Genomic DNA, 22,869 nt, shown 5'->3' on the forward strand with positions numbered 1-22,869 from the left:
ACATTTCAGCGAGTTTTGGATTCACGACGAAAAATTATCCATACATTATGAATTTCAGGAGTACAAGACTTTAAATTTAATTGAATTTATCAGATAAACTGACACAATATGTAGAATTTTGATTCCCTAGGTGTGTACATTCTGACAATTCATTTTTCCAGATTGATGCAAAATTGCTTCACGGCTAGAGTGGAACAAATCAGCAAAACCACCAGTTTAAAATCTCCCTTGAACTTCACTACAAAAATTAAGAAATATTTCTTTACAATTTACAATGAAATGCTAATACAACTGAAGCCTATCATGTCAATTCTTTAGTCTCTTACAAAGAATTTGTCATGCTATTGTTTGACAGATGCCAAGTTCAAACAATCCATGTATAATAAGCATCTAACATGATTCACAAATTTTTGGGGAAGAAGGGCTTGATTAAGGACCATCTTTACAAATAAGTTGCCTGCGCACATCTATCATTCCAGAAATTTGTATACCATTTCTTGATACCATTGGAAACAAGTGCTAGTTTCTGGAATTTTACTCAAAATTGTCACTGCATGGGCAAAACAGTCAAGGTTTTAGTAGATTTTAAAACAAGAAAATAATTCTTATGAACACACAATAACAATTATGTGCATAAGCTTTAAATTAAGAAAAATGTAGATACCATCTCCCACTAAGGGTTCGTACACATTTCTGCACACAGACATTAAGGACCATTAATGAAAAAAATCAAGGACCTATGAGCAAATGGAAACTGAATGAAATCAATTAAAAATATTATTCTATGCCTGATTTTCACTTTTGTAATACCATTCTAAAAATAAAATAGATCCCTGAGTAGTATGCATTATTACTAAACATGAATTAATTAACATAATTATTAATAAGTTTGAGAATAAAATAAACTGTATGAAATTTATCAAGTAGCATTCACTATTTTAGACTTATAATAGTTGGACATATTTGAAAGAAGATAAGTGACATTTAGATTTTACTAATAGTTAGCTTTATGTTGATTTTTCTTTGTCTCATTTTGTCACATACTTAGTCAGTTTAGAAAATAGCAGGTAGATTTTATGTCAAAAGGCATAGGTTAAAATGAGAAGTAAGATCATAATCAGCATGACTCATAACAAAAGACTGTAGGTTGTCACCGCTGTTGTTTGTCTACAGAGACATGCTCATTAGAACAAACCTGAAAGGCCTGATGTAGACACAGTTGGGAAGTGTTGAAAGTTAGGTTCTGTTTGATGCAGTTAGTGTCATAGCTTTGTGTAGAGTTCCAAGGGGTTGTAGCCCAGTTAATATACTTTAATGCTCCAATAAGCGATTAAAGTACCAGAGATGATATGTTGTTTTGTATTATTTTTAAGTTTCACTAGATGCAAAGAATAAGTTTTACTTGAATTTCTACATTTTTGTGTTTTTATCTTGTGACCATAATGAGTGTTAATGAAAGGCAATAACTCGCTTTAATATGTAAACATAATTTATAAGGGTAAGCAGTTAGTTATAAATAATTAAATTAAGTAATTAGATAATCTTAGTCATAATGGATTTACATGGCCACTATTAAATTTTATTTTTTAACAATATTTGTTAAAAAAGCCTATTAAAATCAAAAGCTAACAAATTTTCACAATTTAAAATATATATAATTTATGACATTGATTCTTAAATGATATTAGGATACACATTAAAAGCTACAAAACATTTATGTTTTGTAACAACACTCAACAAAATACTATTTATCCTTCATTATAATTTGAAGTCTTCCCAAACATTTTGGCTAGTTTATATCGGTGTCCTTCTCTTTAAGCATCTTTTCTAACAATTAGAGATTTGTCTCAATATGCAAACCAATGCTCTCAATAGTTTCTGCTTGCTTATTTTCTAACTTGTAAACCTCTCCACAAGGTACCTATGAGGGTTTACTTGATCTGGTAAAAGTTAAATAGCCCTAAACTCTCGACTAAATCATAAACTGAAAGGCTGAAATCATAAACAACAGGTAAGTTACATAATAACAACTGCACATATCTTTGAAGAGTAATTTTCTTTATTTACCCAGTTTCTTTCTTCAACATGTTTCCTTTTCATTTTAGAATTTTTGAATCTAACTAAGGATTTCTGTTATTCTAAAAAAACACTAAATGCATTTAGAATGTATAGAAAAAGTAGCTAATTTTATTTAGTAATATGAACATTCAGAAGAAATATGAAGTATATATGGTAAAGCCCGGTTACAAAGCTAATGTGGCAGAATTTTTAGAACTTAGTGACACACCGAACAACGAAATCTAGAAATAGCAAAACTTTTTGAATTTAGAGCAGGCATTGGAAGAATTTAGAAAGACACTAGGCAACAGAATTTAGGATCCACAGATATCCATGCAATGGCCTCGCCGGTACTCTAAACACGTACCTCTCGAATATGCACCGTGTTTGCTGACAACAAAGGCATTCTAAGAAGGCAGGAGAAATACTTACATACATACTCCTCCTCCTTTTAAAGGCCGACTGGGAATTAGGGGACCCAATCGCCAAGTTCTGGTGGTAGAGAATCATCATCCACTGCGTTTTGGTTCGGGCGTCACTGTAGAGACATTAGGTTATTTCGAAGCACGAAACATGAAAAATGTGCAATGCTCTTGACGGGACTCAAACCACTGACCTCTCAAATACACGCCGAGTGTGCTGACCACTACACCCCGAAGGCATGCTAAGAAAGCAGGAGAAATACCTTATAATGTAACAAAAATGACAAAAATAAGAAATTAATTTGAAACCAATTTTCATCTAATATCTTATGATTGTTCAGTTCAGCCACATATACAGAAGGTGTTTATACATTTTTAGAACAATTTCGATGAAAAATAATACATAAAAAAAAAAGCAAATGTTTTGCAATAAAAAGTTTTGGCAACAGCTTATTATTTGAAATTTAAAAAAAAATTGCTACTTTTAATTAAATTCATTCTTTCAAAATGTTGCATGTAAACAAGCTGTGGATTGAAGAATATGTTTTTACACTTTCCAAAGAGAAATATTCCTGTTCCATAATTCAAAAACAAGGTTGTGAAATGCATGGTATTAAAATTTCTAATACAAAATAAGCAACATTATGAATCAGAAAGGGAAAACCATCAGCCATTACATCTGCATAGAAAGACAACATCAAACAAATACCTGAAAAAGATAAGTACTATTTTTAATGTAAACAAGCACTTAATGTTATTTCAATGTTACACTTCGTAAAGTACCACTTAAGTTTTTTTATAAAAAGAAGAGTGATACAGATATTGTGTATATACTTTTCCTGCCAAGTTAGCTAACAATTCACCTACGAACTACTGCACTTTTGGTCTTTTGAAAAAAGCTCTAAGTGCAAAACCACTATTATTGATGGACTCTGGGCAGTAGTGGAAGAGGAATGGAAATCTGTACTCCTTGAAATTTTACAAAAAGCCTTTCTATCATGGAAATTATGACACAGAAAAAAAAAAAAAAAAAAAGCTGTCAGATCGAACATTTTAAAAAATATTCTTTACATTTTAAACATTAGTTAAATGACCCCAAAATCATTCTAAAAATGTGTAACTATACTCTGTAATTAATTATTGGCCAAACATTTCACCATAACAAATGTTACTGAGCAGGTTATTCAACAATAAATGTTCCCCCCCACCCCCCCAAAAAAACGCCTTACTTGAGGTAAATTTAATACAATGGAACCATTTGAAATATTGTAATTTAGCATGTGACTCCCTTGAAAGCTATACAAAGAACTGGTCACTTTATATGCAAACTCTCAAAGATTATCAAGATGCATTAGGCATAAATTTTCAGTCAAAACCTCTTAACATGGCACTTAAAAACAAAATGTAGAAGGTATATTACACCATTTTAAATCAATTTCAGTCACTTATTTTAATTATACTTAGACACTCTTATTAATCAGTTGCACATTTCACAGAAAATAAGTTCTGAAAGATAACTACAGCATTAAGTTTGGAAAGATCTAAAAAAAAAAAGCTAAAAAATCTTAATAAAGCATGCATAAAATTATTTAAAATATGTCATCAAAACATTTTTAGCACAGATTTTTGTCATCAAAATATAAAGTTGAAGCCTTATTAGAAACGCACTGGAACCAGCCAAAGAAAAATAAACAGACACGGTTTTTGCATTACACTGAAATTTAGAATTTGCATTTTACCTTTATGTAAAAAACTGGCAGTTGAACCAATGTCCATACTTAAGTGATGAAAATCAATCGCTCTCATGAAAGAATCTTATCACGTGTCATAATCAGTAAACCTTCTTGCTTACCTGTTTCAATATGGTGTCAGAACCACACAGAGGTGAGTTTTTGCTTAGAAATATCATAACTGTATACAGCAATAAAATAATCAGCATTGTTCACGCCATCTTCAGATTTCTCAAACCGTATATATTGGTATAAATTTAAAATTCTCATTAAAGGGGAAAACTGTATATTTATAAAGCAATGATCCAACCAGTATATCCATATGCTTCACCTTCATATAACACCATAAGTAATAGGAACCTAAATAAATTACAGTTTCTACGAAATCAAAGTTTCTGCCTTACAAAATTCTCCTTAATTATTATAAATATTGGCTATATCATGTGTAATAAAAAGCTCTATAAATATCCCAATATTAAATACACCAAAAACTAACTTCAGCAATATAACAACTTCTAAAATAAAGCAGTTGACTGTGAAAGAGTATTCAATAAAATACAATTACGAAATTTTGGAGGAAAGTTACAACTTGTGTCATACAGCAATCATTTATTGAAGTTTAATTAAATTACCTTTGCAGCAACTTCTACTTGTTACACTATTTTTCACAAACACTGCTGTCACAGATAGCTGAGTGGTCAGCGCACTGCTTTGCAAATGGAAAGGTAGCGAGTTCGAACGTCACCCGTAGACTGTATATAATTCAGTTCGTTTTTCTCATTTTGAAACGTGTTTCTTATATTTAATCATGAATCATTATATTCTTATTTTACCTATTATTATTGTTTTCATTTTTTATTTTATATATTATTGTTATTGTTTTTAATTTAGTTTAAAAATGTGCAATGCAAATAGAAATCCTTATGTAATAATATATCTGCATCTCTTTATCATATAACATCTATAAATTCTCTCTTTATTTTTACTTTATTGCATTATTTTATCATGCACATAATTTCTCATAAACTATCCAAAGTTTGAACCTCATTCTAAATCCAAAAACAAATAAAAAGATAAACAAAAGACCAAGGGAGGTGGGGGTTAAAAAAATAGGAAGTTGGTTTAATTACATGGTGGATGGTATATATAAAGAGAATTAAGTAATTTAATTCTCTTTATATACTGTATTCCAAACCTATTTTATAAATCCTAATTTTCATACAATATAGAATCTGCAACTCTGTCAAACTGGTCGATACTCATCCTGAAGTAATTAAAAAACAAGTAATAAACAAAACAAAAAAGTCAATTCCTACTTAGGTCCACAAAGAAAAATTAAAAAAATACAAATAAATAAATAAAAATACAAAAAGAATTTTTTTTAATTAAAAATTTTAATATGTGAAAAAGCTGTATTAACATCAAGTGTCATTCACTACAAATTTAAAAAATTGTATTTGAACTTGAGTGGATGAATAAAAAGCATTTTATGTACTGAAAATTTGAACAAGATATGGGGAGCGTGTGAGTTAATAGTAGGAATTTAATAATTCCGGATATTCATTTTGCAAACGAAGCAGGGAAAAAAAAAAAGAAAAAAGAAAAAAGAAAAAAAAACTCTTTGAACAGGTTGCTCTAAATAAATCTTTCGGACCCATTCTTGCCATTTTCTTTGCGCTTTTGCCTCTGCTTAATAATTGCACTTAATAGTAAAGTTTCAGCTATAAAAAAAAAAAATCATCTGATTCGGACAACTTGCCGCAACCATACAGAAGCACAGTGAAGTAATAAGATACAGCTCTGTTGGTGCTATATTACAGCGTCACGTGATTTTTGCGTAAAATATTTCTATTGGTTAAACGCACTCTTCGCAAGCGTACTCGTTTGGACGCTTTTATGCTGGCAACGTAAAAGCGTGTTCGTCAGCTACGTTTCGAGCGTACTCGTGTGGACGGGCCTTAAGATTGATTTTCTTCTACTAAAATAAAACAATAATAATTTTAAAAGGAATGGTATAAAGGAAATCAGAAGAAAATATTTGTTTTTTTTTTAACCTGAAGGGGGCGAATCGCTCAATTGCGCAGTACAAGAGTTACAAATTTTTATTTTCCTGGGACTTACCTTTTCTGAACACAAAACAGTATATATAAGATGTATTCATATTTATAAGTAATAATGTTAATCACATATTCATTAATTTACTTCAAAAGTTTCTTTATATTCAAAACATATCTCATTATTTTTTAAATGATATAAATTTGGACATGCGCCTTTTGAAAGTTCATAAAAACCTATCATTCGGCTCACATCGTCTCGAAGTTTGGCCATTCCTGGTATATATGCACATGCAAGTTTATATTTAAGTAATTTATTATTTGCAAATTACTGATGCCAAAATGTTGTCAAGATATTTTATAGCTTATGCTACTAATTAATACAATTATTAACTTATAGTATACCTAATTATTATATTAATTTACATTTAAAAAAGAGCATTATGCTTCTAGTATCATCTAATTAGAGGTTTAATTACATTCAAAGCCTTCAATTCGTGGCAACCATTTAATAAATTAAGGCAGAAAAAAAGTTTTTTTAAAAATCTGATTCATTTTTTTTTTAATTCTGTTTTTCTGATAACTTTTTTTCAAATCATGTTTCCTTCCACCTTACTATACATGGCTAAATTGTACACATTCAGTGCTAAATAATAATGATATTTTTATAAGCACATTTGTAATATTAAGGAAGAAATCCTAAAATAAGATATTTCTTAGTGCAGCAGCTAAGGAATGGGATAAGCATAAATAATTTATGCCAATTACTCACCAAATGGGGAGGGGGACCTTCCATTTATACATAGAAACTTATTTTCTGGTGTTACTGAAAATAAGCAATAAAGTTTTTGAATGCACATATTTAATTAATAAAATACTTTTAATTAAATCAGCTCTTAGTTAAATATTAACTATAATTAAGCCTTAATTAAATATTAACTATAAAAATGCTTGATTATTAATTATGATACATAACAAAGAAAGTACACTTTTAAATGTATTTTGGTTCAGGACACAGAAATAAAAATAATAAACTATTTATTATCATCATTATACATCACATAGACATGTCATCATTACTTTGATTCTCCATAATATCAACAATTCGAGACATAAGTTGCAAAAATGTTTCTCCTTGTCTCTCTAAAGTTTTTTGCATGGCTTTCAATTGCTGATTTCCTTCTTCAATAGCATTTATAAACCTTTCATCTAAATGTTCTTGTCTGTCTTGTTTTGTAGGTCTAGAATCCAGTATCTCTTCATCATTTGAAAGCGAATCATTTGCATATGAATCAGCAAACTGTATTTTCACAGGTTCATTATCATTACCAGTAGCTAATATTGATGGATTTTCATACACAGTTAACTCTTTCATTATAGCTTGCATCTGATTATAATGAGGCCATGTATGATCTTCAGTACTGCCTCCTGCAGTTTTGCTCTCTATCTCCTGAAACAAAAATGGCTATTTTTAACACACACACGCACGCACGCACGCACGCAAAAAAAAAAAAAAAACTAATGATTTATCTACTGATTTAAATCTATTCTTAATACTATATAATTCCATTAACAATCTTTTAATCTTTTAAAAAATCAATAATTTTTATAGAATATATATTTAATAATTAAATATAATATAAATTGTGGTATAAACTTCCGCAAAATAATTTTTATAGAAGCACTTGTGTTTTTGTTATCTTCACACTTTTCTTTTGTTTAAAAAAATGTACACACTTTACACTTTAAAAAAATGTACAGAAAACAAATCTATATTGTAGTAGTAATGGAATTTCTCAATGCTTAACCTGAAAGGTTATTTCCGCAAACACATGGTAGATACATCAAAAACAACATATGTAATAGCACAAATTAATGCCAAACACAAGTATAAAATAACAGCAGACTTATAAAATCAAATGAAGTGATAAAATGATGACTAAATAATAAAATTATAAGCAAGAATAAAAAAAAATGGAAAGTTTAGCTAATGGAATGCAGATGTAGCACACAGGTAAAAACAAAACACACAGTACTAAAATACAAGCACACAAGTTCAAAACTAAATAAAATTACATAATAAAGGTCATTAAATATGTACAACCAGAAAAACTGTTTGATACTTACTATGAGTAATAAAAGGATGGGGGAAATAAGTAAAAATTGGACAGCAATTAATTCATTAACCACTGGTGTTGCATTGACACAGCGGTCAAAATAAATGAGTATAAAAATATAACTACCAAAGATATTTTATACTAGCAAATAATTTTGGGTAAGTAGTATTATAAAGATTACTTCTGTAAAAAAATATTTGTCTTCAACAATAACTTTGTTTATAATAATTAGTATCATACTCGAAGCAAAATTAAAACAAAATTTTTCACTAAATATTTTTGCTGAAAAAATTTAAGGAAAGAATGCGGACTTTAGGAGGTGATCTATTTTTAGCCGAAGTCACCACTTATCAGAACACTTTAACAATCAGCTGTTTGTATTTGTGTGGGGATGGAAAGGAAATCAGGTATTGCATTAGTGCAACGTCAGTGGGAAAAGATTATTTCCCTTTTTTACTCATGCCTTTAGATGCTCTGATTGATATTCATTCCATGCTTTAAAAATGCCTAGAATGAGATATCTTACATTAGAAGAAGTACTTTAAAGACTTTTTGATGAAGAAACAGATGATGATAATGACTAAAATAAAACTGATAATTTTGTTATTTCACCAGAAATAACATAAGCTAGTGGTGAAGAAGGTAATAATAATGTTTTGCATAATGATAATATTTTACCAAATGATACTGCTAGAGATATTGAAGTTTGCAAAAGCATTTTAAAAAGCACATTTCAGCATTTTAAAAATAGTGCTACGCATACAAAACAGTTTAAAAAATGGAAAACTTGAAATGGACAAAAAGGAATCGTCACTTATGATTTTATATTCTCTGTCATCCAAAAGTAAATGTTTTAGAGCTACAGGAAGAATCCAAGAAAACTGCATACAAATGTGTCCATAAGAAAGACAGGGGTTATTACTATTTCCATTATGAACAGAAAAATAAAATAATTTTCGTCTGATGGAACGATGATTCAGCTGTAACTGTTAGTTCACCATTTGGAAAAATTCAGCATGTAAAAAGTGTTTCCCATTATTCAAGAACAGAAAGAAAAAAAAGGTTTTATATCTCAGCCTCATCTTATTGAACAATACAATGCCAAAATGGAAGGAGTTTATTTATGCAATAATTTAGTAACCAATAACAAAATAAGAATTCATGGCAAAAAATGGTGGCGGCTAATATTTACTAATTACATTGATGTAGCCTTGGCAAATGCATGGAAAATATCATGACTTTCTAATACTGGAAATAAAAAGTTTCTTTAAAATTTCAGACATGAGATTGCATTATTCCTTTTGCAAATTCCTATCAAGAGGGTAGAATTAGCCAGATATAGATCAGAAACAGGAAGATCTAGTAAATTCATCATTCAAAAGCCATTGCATAGAGATGGTAGGCATTTTATCGTTAAGTCTCAGGATAGCAGAAGACTTTGTTGTAAAGAACATCATGGCCAGACTGTTTATAAATGCAGAGTATGTAATGTAACTCTGATTGTGGCGAAGCTTTTCATGCCTGAGTCTTTCAGTTGAAAATAATCTTTATTTGTAAAAGAAATACAATGTAAATTTTAACATTAAATTAATTACAAGCAGAGTGGTTTGCAGATTTATAAAATGGTATACTGCTCAAATGTAATACAGTGTTCTACTCAAAGAAACTTTCGCACGAATACTATCATACTCACCAATCCATATTCTTATTCTGCTGACGTTGTGCGAATACACCACTCAATTTTTCCACATGCAAGAGCATTCTTTTTTTTTATTTTCAATGTAAATTTATGTTATAAATACCTAATTTAATACTTGTTGATTATTATCTGTATAAGAAAAAAATCATTCCTTGTAGTTTTGGTGGTTGATGGACTAATCCATTTGTTAAGCAAACAAAAACAAAAAAGAACCATTACAAATTAGTGACATATACAGTTGTTTATCACAACAACGAATGAGGATACTTTCTCTGATAAATTCAGTATCACTGCTGTTTTGCAAAATTTATGACCAAACAGCCTAAGTATTCAGCAAATTCATGCACACTTGCAAGACAGGTATAAACAGTGTTTTGATATGTGTCATATGTATTCAATTAAAAAAAGTCTAAAAATTAAGTAGATTTTAGCATGATTATGATATTATATAGAGATTTACTAGAGATGTGTATACAAGCATTATCTTGCACGACAACGATACGAGATGAATAGCATTGGCCAAAACTCCTACGTACACAAACTCTTTGATCATTCGAGTCAAAAATAACTGGGATTAATAGTTCAATTAATATATTTCCAATGTAGCTTTCTTCTGCTTCATGAAAAGAACAGTATTCTTGTAAAACTTTCCATAAGCCAAAACTACATAAAGCAGAAAAGCATTTACACATATAGGGTTACGTTTGAAATTTTTATATTTTCAAAAAAACCTGTTAAAAACATAAAACTACTTTTAAAATTAAAATGAATAATGATGTAATAAACAGTTCACATAAATAACATAATGCAATTAGTTTCAACTACCATAACTGAAAAACAAACAGAAAAAGCAAGGAGGCTGAAAGCTTTAAGATGATGACAGCAACAATGATGCACTGAGTCACAAGAGATACGGTAGAGAAAGAATACAAGACAAGATTATTATCAACTATTAGTATTTTATGATTTGCATCCATACTATTAACAGTTTCAATGCTTGCTGAACAAAAATTAAAATTTGCTTTGCTCTTTTAATTGTGAAAGGCTTGAAATATAGCAAGTCTTAGCACGTTTGGCTACTTAACTGATAGTTCTTTTCTGCTATTATATATTACTTGCAGGCAATCGAAACATTTTGCAAAAACTGGCTTAGTTTATACAAGCTGCTTCTAAACTATGGCAACAAATAATAAAGGGTGAAAGAACATGATGATACAACTACACTTCACTATACAAAGTTTGGTGACAAATAGTCACGTGCTAGACGGGATATTCTATTTTCGCATACATTCACAATTCGAAGCAAGAGAAAAACAGAAAAGGAACAAAATACTAAAACAAAGCTATAAAGAAAATAAATGAAGATTGATAACTATCGAAGAGGATGAATTAATATAATCGAAATTGCATAAATTACAAAAAATATCACAAACAAAAAGCACAAATATAATTACATGTATAAGCAGCAGTAACTACTGAAGTGCACTTACAAAAATTGCTCAAAATTGTGAAAAAGTGCAAATAAAATTACATGTACAAGCACCAGTAACTACTAAAGTACACTTGTAAAAGTTGCTCAAAATTATGACTGTCACTTTTTATGCAGGCCGCACATCACCAACATAAGCATTCCTGTGTGGTCTAGAAAATACTGGGCATATCAGGGACTTGCTGAAAGCTTGGCAACAAGATTTCCATTGGGCTCAATCAGTCTCATACATGAGGGATTTCACATCTTCATAAAATGAAATTTAGAGCAGACAAATTCAATGAATACGAGAGCAGAATGAGAGATTCCCTTCAGCCAGTCCACTTACATGAAATATGACATGCAGGTAAGACTGCTCTATTGTGATGAAATGTGCTCACACACCATCATGCCGGAACCAAATTTTTCCAAATTGTGATACATACTGCAACAGTTCCAGCAACACCGGTGGGAGAAATAACTCATCCCTATCTAGATGTAATGATAACAAGTATGTATTAGTGAAGTAACCATTAAAGATACTTGTCCATATATTCACTGTGAAGTATCATTGGTTAGAAATGTAGAAGTGTTGTATGTGTAGTAGTATTGTACGCAGATTACAGTTGACTCAAACATGCACACTGTGGGCACTGAAAACACTTCATGCATAAAAGTAGCTTCATCTATAAACAACACGTGTGCCAGAAATTCTGAGTCTACTCCATTCTGCTGCTGGAATCAGTATGCAAGCTGAACACATGCAGGATGAATTCTAAGCTGCAGTTCCTATATGTAGTAGAAGCCAGTAGAATTGTTACTGATGATGACCATTATACCAACTGGCCTGAATCCTGGCATGGATGTTCGTATGTGTAATAATATCTCTGCAGCAAAGGGGCACTCAAAATACACAGTAAACTGTAAGTCCTCTCTAAAGGTTGGTGGTAAGGGAAGAGGTTTGGAAGACCTTTGGACCAGCTTCCAAGATGTTCTCCCTAAAAACTGGGGTGGAACTGCACAGTTAGTGCAGCACGACTGTACGACCCAATGGTGAAATTCTAGTATCCTGTGAATTTCTACATATACTTTTATGCAATGCAATATGGTATGGAAGTAAACATACAAGACATAACACTCACCATACATGCAATACAGCTTTGCAGAAACTTTGGAGACATATGTCTGCAAACATCTTGTGATTAGAATGCATTCTGAAAAGTGCTCTCAATAAAGGTTTTGCTCATGCCTCCTGTTACCAATAAGAAGATTTTACACAAAATGCATACTTAATTTCTCTTCATCTGTATACTGATCCATTCGCAGTCATTACCAAATTTCCTACTGAAAACCTCTGTTTTTACATGTGCACCCTCTAGCACTGAAATGCTACATTTAACACTACATATTTCATATTGAAAAGTATTTGTTCTGGTGTATTCTAATCTCCCCTTTAATATTTGCCACATTATTTTTTAAACATTATAGATAATAATAATTAGTACGTTACATAAAAAATATTGAACTGTCACTATAAATCTTTCTGTGTAAAAATGAGAATCCTCTTGAAATTTCTTTATCAACCAAAAAAGTGGATTAATTCATGTTTTCCAAAAGAGTGTAATTTTATAAAGCAGTAAAGGTTTTGTAAAGTGAGAGAGATCAATATCTTTCAAACTTTGCACTCACAATATCTGAGTAAACACTGCCTTTGAAGAAATAGTGCTAAGCATCGCAACAAATACTAATTCAGAAGTCAAACAACAAAAATCAGCGTTATACCTACAAAATTTTCACAGGACTAGTTTCGATGGTTTTACCGAACCATCATCTTCAGCTGCAAAACCGCAAATGAACAAGATAGGAAATAATGATTAGATAAGATAAGAAAGCCTGGACAAGAATAAGCAAGTGGCGCCATCTGTTGGCGAAACCAGAACTAAAACATAATTTCTCTAAAAGCCGAAGGCAAATTTGGATTGGAATTAGGATCGTTAACTAGAACAGAAAGATTTTTATGAATGTGAAATGCCTCTAGAAAATCCAGTTCTCCAATGGAAGATGTTTTTTGAATAATTTTGGCAGCAGAAAAATTGAAAGTGTGATTTTCGGACCAACAATGTTGAGCAACAGAAGACTTCTGTGTTTCCTTTTTTCTAACATAAGCCTCATGTTCTTTGACGCGAAATTTTAAGGCTCTCTTAGTTTGGCCAATGTAAATTAAACCACACTGGCAAGGAATCCTATAAATACCCCAGGAATTCATATCCGGAATGGGGTCCTTGAGTATAGAAGTTGGAATTTTATTGATGGGAGAATAAACAAACCGAAAGTTAAATTTCTGCAAAATATGTGCAACTTTATAGCTAATTGATGGAAAGAAGGGAATGACAACAGAATTTTTATAATCTCCTAAAATAAGAGTGTGGCTTTTAGTGTGTTCAGATGAGAATTTTTTAACTGCTTGATTAATAATGTTGGGTGAAAAGCCCCTGTCAATAGCTATTGCTTTTAAATAATTTAGTTCTTCATCAAGGGCTAATTTGGAGGAGCAAACTTGAAGAGCACGGAAAACATAGGAATAAAATGAAGCTAACTTTTGTTTAGTCGGATGACATGATTTAAAGTGTGGTGGAAGGCAAACCGATGAAGGTTTACAGTAAACTGTAGTACTGAAGTTGGATGCGTTACGTGTGACCAGAATGTCGAGAAACGGAAGAGAATTGCAAGTCTCAAGTTCAAAAGTGAACTGAATAGCAGGATCAGTAGAATTCATTGTTGAAAGAACTTTATTTAAATCATCTTTATTACCTTCAAACAGGGTAAAAGTATCGTCTACGTAGCGGAACCATGTCGGGAAGTTTAAAGTTTCAAACAATTTTGATTCATAATAATGCATGTAGATATCAGCCAGGATGGGACTGAGGGGGCTTCCCATGGCTAATCCCTCAGTTTGTTTGTAATATTTATTTTGGAAAACAAAATGTGTTTGTTTCAAACAGAGTTGAGTGAGAGAAATTAGCTCCTCAATTTCGATGCAAGAGAAATGAAATTCGCAAAGTCTGGTTTCTAGACATCTTAATGCACCCTCCACTGGGACATTGGTGAATAATGATTTTACATCAAAAGAAACCATGAGTAAATTACTAGGAGAAATGTTTTTAACCTTTTTTACAAACTCTATTGAATTTTTTATGGTGTAAATGTTATTGTCTAATAGACTGGAAAATCTAGAAACCAAATATTTAGCTAAAGGATACGAGGCAGTACCTAAATTTGATACAATAGGGCGGAAAGGAATACCACTTTTATGAATTTTGGGAAGAGCATATAATCTGGCACAATTCGCAACAGATGGGATAAGCGAATGTTTTAAGTTGCTTGAAATGATTTGCGAAGATTTGATCGCAGTTTTTATTTTGGATAAGTCCGAAGGTGAAGGATCTTTAGGGATCGGATTATATGGTCCTTCGTTTAAGAGTTTAGTGACACCATCGATGTAAGTGTTCTAACTGGTACTGCCTCGTATCCTTTAGCTAAATATTTGGTTTCTAGATTTTCCACTCTATTAGACAATAACATTTACACCATAAAAAATTCAATAGAGTTTGTAAAAAAGGTTAAAAACATTTCTCCTAGTAATTTACTCATGGTTTCTTTTGATGTAAAATCATTATTCACCAATGTCCCAGTGGAGGGTGCATTAAGATGTCTAGAAACCAGACTTTGCGAATTTCATTTCTCTTGCATCGAAATTGAGGAGCTAATTTCTCTCACTCAACTCTGTTTGAAACAAACACATTTTGTTTTCCAAAATAAATATTACAAACAAACTGAGGGATTAGCCATGGGAAGCCCCCTCAGTCCCATCCTGGCTGATATCTACATGCATTATTATGAATCAAAATTGTTTGAAACTTTAAACTTCCCGACATGGTTCCGCTACGTAGACGATACTTTTACCCTGTTTGAAGGTAATAAAGATGATTTAAATAAAGTTCTTTCAACAATGAATTCTACTGATCCTGCTATTCAGTTCACTTTTGAACTTGAGACTTGCAATTCTCTTCCGTTTCTCGACATTCTGGTCACACGTAACACATCCAACTTCAGTACTACAGTTTACCGTAAACCTTCATCGGTTTGCCTTCCACCACACTTTAAATCATGTCATCCGACTAAACAAAAGTTAGCTTCATTTTATTCCTATGTTTTCCGTGCTCTTCAAGTTTGCTCCTCCAAATTAGCCCTTGATGAAGAACTAAATTATTTAAAAGCAATAGCTATTGACAGGGGCTTTTCACCCAACATTATTAATCAAGCAGTTAAAAAATTCTCATCTGAACACACTAAAAGCCACACTCTTATTTTAGGAGATTATAAAAATTCTGTTGTCATTCCCTTCTTTCCATCAATTAGCTATAAAGTTGCACATATTTTGCAGAAATTTAACTTTCGGGTTGTTTATTCTCCCATCAATAAAATTCCAACTTCTATACTCAAGGACCCCATTCCGGATATGAATTCCTGGGGTATTTATAGGATTCCTTGCCAGTGTGGTTTAATTTACATTGGCCAAACTAAGAGAGCCTTAAAATTTCGCGTCAAAGAACATGAGGCTTATGTTAGAAAAAAGGAAACACAGAAGTCTTTGTTGCTCAACATTGTTGGTCCGAAAATCACACTTTCAATTTTTCTGCTGCCAAAATTATTCAAAAAACATCTTCCATTGGAGAACTGGATTTTCTAGAGGCATTTCACATTCATAAAAATCTTTCTGTTCTAGTTAACGATCCTAATTCCAATCCAAATTTGCCTTCGGCTTTTAGAGAAATTATGTTTTAGTTCTGGTTTCGCCAACAGATGGCGCCACTTGCTTATTCTTGTCCAGGCTTTCTTATCTTATCTAATCATTATTTCCTATCTTGTTCATCTGCGGTTTTGCAGCTGAAGATGATGGTTCGGTAAAACCATTGAAACTAGTCCTGTGAAAATTTTGTAGGTATAACGCTGATTTTTGTTGTTTGACTTCTGAATTAGTATTTATTCGGCGTGTTATTGTGTCTTAATTATCGCAACAAATGTTCAAATGAGTCCAGCCTTCTTACAGCAAGCTATGTTTCAAGACATATTGAGGAGGTATGAATAACTGATTAAGAATGGCAGATAGTAATTCTGTCAATTATCAGGATAACCACTTCTAAATACTTTCATTTAAGATCTAGTACTTTTCTAAATTTTTAATGCTTTAATACATTAATGCAAAACTAAAAACTTTTCCCTTTAGAGTAATAATAATAAAAAGAACAAAATAGATTTATGAATTTATATCACATCAACAGAAGATGGTTTTTAACAAACTAAGTACAACTTTTAGTTAATTAAATTCTTAATTAAGGCACACAGCACACTAGGTCTTAACACTCACCATATAAAAAATAATAAATCTAAATTACAATTATTACTTTTGGTTATTTTCATTTCATTTAATTTTTTACTGATGAAATTAGATCTGTCACCTTCAGCATCTGATTTCATCAGTGCGAAATGAAATGACACAAAATATTTTATGAAATCGTAACTTTTATTTTTTGCAATTAGGTAAAAAAGCAGCCTTTGTTTGGCATATATTTTCAATAAAATTCTATTGATTTTGAGGTTGATTAGATACCAATTACTCACTTTTCAGGAGAGAGGGAAAAAAACTTTTACTTCTAATGAAGAACAGAAAACTGTTAAATTAAAGTGTTTATTAAACACTTTAATTTAACAGTTTTCTGGAGCCCTTGAAGAATAGAGATCTGTATCTGATCACCCTGGAAATCGATAACAGTTTTGTTCAAAATCTAAGCTAAATAAGGTTTTTTGGGGAGAGGGGTGCCTAATTTTAAGCTCTACATTCTATGTTTCTCTTTTATTTGAAATCTTAATATTTTATAAATAACATCAGACAGAAGATAAGTTTAGCTGACAATACTAAATTGTTAGAAATAGAATAGATTTAGAAATGTGAGTGTAAGCTATTTTTAAATGTGTTTACTGAAACTGAAGTTCCATAAAAAAGCACAAAGGTCTCTCTCTATAATGAATTCTTAGCCACTGTTGTGTCTTTAGGACAAATTAGCTCTAAAATTACTTCAATGTTTTCTCTTCTTGGTGCCTTGCATGGCACATACTATCATTACAGCAACCTTGTAACCCACACTCTATTTTTTTTCTTATGTTGTTGTTGGTTGAGTAAGTCAAGGCTTGGAAAGATGGCTCGCATGTGATTAGGATTGTAAAAATTTATACTATTACAGTCCATTTTTCTTTGAGTTATTTGTAAAGGTAACAAATGCACAAATCACATGATTAGCAATGTTTTCAAGAGAATTTCAAAGATTTTCCAATAAAACCTTTAGCAATATAAATTCTGAAATTGAAATAATAAAATTAGACTGTTTTTTATAGGATAATGTCCTTCACTTTGAATTTCCCATATCTACAGTGAATAAAATAGCTACGAAGATTTTGACAAAGATTGTTAACAGATCTATCTAGACTGCAGAAGCACTGAAAAAAAGTCGACTATCGTGGGTTTCAAAGTAAAATTTTTTAAATGAAAACTGTTGTGAAAAATCAAACATTTTCTGATTTAACAGCATTAGTTAAAGCTCTTTTGAGCCTCCTTTGTTCAGCAACAGAAAGAATATTTCCAATAATGATAATGAATAAATTATGAAATTTCTTCAAAAAATGAATTCTTTTGACAAAGGAAAAATAAAAACATTCATCAGTGTCAGATCTGACTACTGTAAAGGCCCTTATTTTTGCGAAAATGAATATATCAGTGATTTCGTGAGCTGAAAATTTCGCGAACTTTATATGAACAGATCCGAAAGTTGGAAAATTTCAAAAGCACCTAAGTAAAGTTGAGAAAGTTGAAAAATTCCAAAAGTACATCTTTTGCATAAAGCATTTTACAAAACTTCCTTTTGTTTGAAAAGTTCATCCCCCCGGTTCCCGTCTAAATGGTGAGATCAAGCGTTTGCTCAAGAATGAGTTTACTGAGAGGTATTCTAACGAGCTACAATTTCTAGAGGAAAAAGAATCTGTGGACTTGCGAATATTATGACTAAAACCAATTCACGCTTCTTGGCTTCTGCGCATATTTAACAGTATTGAAGCGAAACATGAGATAATTTTGAATGGCTTCAAAGAAGCTGGTATAAATAGTATTAAGTGAATGAGATGCCATTCATTAATTTTATTGTTTTATATTCGAGAAATATAGTTGTATATTATTAAAAAAATAGTTAAAGAAAGAAAGTTGTCAAGAAAAAGTTTGTAACTGTGCAATAAATCATTAAATTTTGGGTAAGTGAAAAATTTCTGACTTTTTATTATTATTTGAGGGGGGGAAAAAGTATTTCGCGAGGTTTAAATTTTCGCGATTATGACGGGCTCGCGAAAATCGAAGCCTCGTGAAAATAAGGGCCTTTACAGTATTTCTTAAAATATGTTCATTTTAAAAAACCCTGCCAAAAATAATAAATAAATATTTTCAGCGATTGTCTTAAAGCTAAAGATATATGTAATTAGGATATTAAATTGGGGAAAAATTTATATGCAAGTTGCATTTGAAATAAATAAAATATGTATGCACAAATGGAAAATATTAGATTACTAAAAACAGATATGATTTATAGCTAGATGTCTATACTAAGGAGGTGAATAATGACACTTTTGTTTTCATACATAATAGCAAGAAAGTAAAAGCAAATATAAATTTAGTACTTTTTTCTTGCATAATTAGTATTAAATACTTTTGCTTTAGATAGACACCCTGGTCATTGTACTTACACTTGTCTTCAAAATTAAAGGATAATAAGAAAAATTGTGCTCACTAAGTTAATGCTGAAACCAAGGCCCAGTGCTATAATTATTTATGCTGATTAAATACAACTGAATACAAAACTGCACTTCTGAGCAAAGGTTAGCACCGGAAATATGCAAAGTCAGTAATTGACAATGTGGTGCGCAATGGATAAATATTGGGATCTGGGTCTTAGCATTGTTTAAAGTAAATGTGGTTTCTGAGAGTGATTAGTATTCAATAGTTATGGATCAAATGCATCATGTAAAGGATAGTCAAAGTGGGGAATAATTGGTAGAATCGAGGGAGGTCAAATGCAAATGGAGGTTATTCAAGATTTGAACTTCCCTCAAAGTGTCATATCAAGAGTTTGAAGCTGCTTTTTAACCACTGGATCAGTTGATAGACAGCTTGGTCAAGGGCAACCAAGAGCAACAACTGCATCAAAAGATCATGTTCCGTTGTCGTCGGCTCAAAGAAACTGCGAAGCAACTACAGAAAATTTGGTTTTAGACCTTCAGGCTGTTACAGGGACTTGAATTAGCCACTCTACTGCTGCATGGAGGCTTAACAAGGTTAGACTGCATACGAGAAAAGCAATGGTTTGTTTCTCACTCACTCCAGCTTCCAGAGAGGTTCGTTTAAACTGGTACCTTCGTCATGTTCAATGTAGCCAAGTAAATGGGCCCGAGTATTGTTTACTGAAGAGTCCAGATATAGTCTGAACAGTGATTCTAGATCTGTTTTTATCTGGAGAGAGGAACAAACAAGCAACTTGCCTTCCCTTGCCTGTGAAATATCTTGTTTTTGTGACCGTGTTTTGATGGTTTGGGGAGGAATCATAAACAAATGGCCACACCAAGATGTACATCTTTCAAGGAGGTTCTTTAACCTCTTGGAGATATGTAAATGAGGTATTAGAACCTCAAGTTAGACTGTTTGGCCCAGAGTTTTTGCTAATAATGGATGACAATGCTCAGACTCATCAAGTATATGTCATGTCGGAATACTTGCAAACAGAAGATGTCACTCAAATGAACTGTCTACCTAACCACCCGATTTAAGCATGCGTGGGATGCCTTACGGTGCCGATCACTTAACTGATTATACCTTTCTCAGCTGGATCTCTCAGCATTCTCATAATTACTGAAAAAATACCACTACCACATAAACAATATGAAGTGGCATAACAGCCAAGCAGTGTACCTTACATGTACGTATTTAAAGGTATACTTTTCTTTTGCACTCTAGATCACTCTGTGCATTACTGGCTTGGCTACCATTCGCATGGTTTGCAATATGTACTTGCGCTTAAATTTCAAAATCATTGGGTAAGATTTTCCTTCATTGCATAGATGATTTCTGGCATACAGAGTACAGTACAAAGTTCGTAATCCGGACATTCATTACCTGGAATGATCTATAATCCGAACCTCAAAGCCACAAACTTACGCACACAAAAACGTTTATGCATGCACGTTTAATGCGTGCGTCCTCTACGCATGTGCATAAAGCGTTTACCCATGCGCGCTTCCGATAGTAAAGAAAGTGACAGAGAGGTTATTAAAAAAGAAAAAATTTCAATTGACAAGTTAGTCGGTATTCTCGACACAGCAATTACAGAACTTGAACAGTGGAACTATGTAACTGAACAAGAAATTATGTCTGTTTATAGAATTAAAAAAAAGTATTAGCACAAAAAAAAAAAAAAAAAAAAAAAGAGGCAACTTAAAAACTTACATTGAAAGAAATGTTTAATAAACAAATAAATATTAAGCTTTTTTTTTGTAAATTTTGATACCTTTTAGATCATAATTGCTCTTTATTTCATAAATTACGGTTTCATAATTTTAATTGTTTAATTTCTGCATGCCATCTTACCAGATTTAAATTGATGATCTATAATTTGGAAAAACCCCTAATACAGAATCGCCGAAGTCCCGACGAGTCCGGATTGTGGACTTTGTACTGTATAACAAATACAGCCTAACATTAATATTTAAATTTCCCTACACCATTTTAGATGAATTTGGGTACTTACATATTATCTCATCCACTGTGAAAATGTCACCAAACAGTACAATTTAGTACCAGTTATAGATAAACATGATTTCAGAGCACACTCATAACATCTGCACGTTCATTTGATTATTTCGTTTTTATGATCAAGGCTATAAATTAACTGTTACTGCTGAATTACAACAATATAGGACATGCTTTCTACAGAACAGCAGGCAGTGGATTATTTTCAAAGTTATGGGGGTTCTGCCATCAAAAGGGGGCATATTAATGGATACAATATGGTATATGGTACTTTATTTTAAAATGGATTAATAGCAACGCAGTGTGAAAAATTGTGACCAGACAGGGCTGTAGAATCACATTTATGACTGCACTCCAGGGTCGTAGCTAGAGGGGGGCAAGGGGGGGCATCTGTCCCCGGGCGCAGAATCCAAGGGGCGCCAAACTGATGTTAAGACATTTTAGAATTAAATGTTTTCCATCCTTGGCAAGCAGTAGGGGGCGCGAAATCTTCAGTTGTTCCTGGGCGCTGAAAACTCTAGCTACGACTCTGCTGCACTCAGTTCATTTATAGCTGACTGAGAGCTGCTGAATATTGCCAACAAAACAGTAACAGACTGGAAAAATTGCCAGGCTAAGTTTATAATGATAGCATTCTAAACAAAGCCTCTGGTAAAATTACCAGGCTAAATTTATATTGATAGCATTCTAAACAAAGCTTCTGGTAAAATCACCATCAGGAATCTTTTGCTACTGAAATAACTGCTGCAAGTTTTAATGAATTACTTTGTCAGTTTATCTAAAAGCTTGAACTAATATTTACATAGGTCTTATGTATTGAATTTGTAATTATGCCTGTCGATTATATAAGTGAATACAGAGTGATATGGGATTGTTCATTAAATAAAGAAGCAGCAGTTCCTTCAGAATTCTGCAAGAGTGATTAGCCCCGGTTGCCAACTTTAACAGTCAGCATGATAATAAATATATACTGAATCTGCTGTTTCTTTTTAATCACAATTGAAATTGAAACTAAAAAGAAATAAAAACTGAAATTTAAATTAATATAAAATAACATTTTGCATAAAAAAACAACCAAAACTAAATTGGGGATCAAAAAAGAATTATTTTAACTGATCCAAAATAACACTTAAAATAAATAAAGAGAGATATACATGCAAACCATCTTTCAAGATACAAATCCACTGCAAAAGGAAGATTCAGAATAAAAACCAAGACTTATAAATTCAAAATAAAACAAATATTACTTTCAACAAATTTACCATCGAAACTAGTCTAGTAGTGTGAAAAATTGTGACCAGACAGGGCTGTAGAATCACATTTATGACTGCACTCCAGGGTCGTAGCTAGAGGGGGGCATCTGTCCCCGGGCGCAGAATCCAAGGGGCGCCAAACTGATGTTAAGACATTTTAGAATTAA

At 31.9% G+C, this 22,869-nt stretch overlaps 1 protein-coding gene across 5 annotated transcripts in view; it reads right to left on the reverse strand.

The window, feature by feature from the left end:
• Positions 1–7,285: 7,285 nt before the first annotated feature.
• The window catches only part of LOC118201143 (uncharacterized), a 65,879-nt gene continuing 50,295 nt past the window's right edge, over positions 7,286–22,869 (reverse strand). For all 5 annotated transcript variants that reach the window (XM_085825812.1, XM_085825815.1, XM_085825813.1 and 2 more), the window contains one exon: positions 7,286–7,714. In XM_085825812.1, coding sequence (XP_085681938.1) covers positions 7,322–7,714 — 393 coding nt within the window. In that variant the 3' untranslated portion in view covers positions 7,286–7,321. The remainder of the gene's footprint in view (positions 7,715–22,869) is intronic.

The sequence above is a fragment of the Stegodyphus dumicola genome, chromosome 10 (genome assembly GCF_044657685.1).
Source record: "Stegodyphus dumicola isolate Sdum_Otavi_A_Nest chromosome 10, ASM4465768v1".
NCBI classification, from domain to species: domain Eukaryota; kingdom Metazoa; phylum Arthropoda; class Arachnida; order Araneae; family Eresidae; genus Stegodyphus; species Stegodyphus dumicola.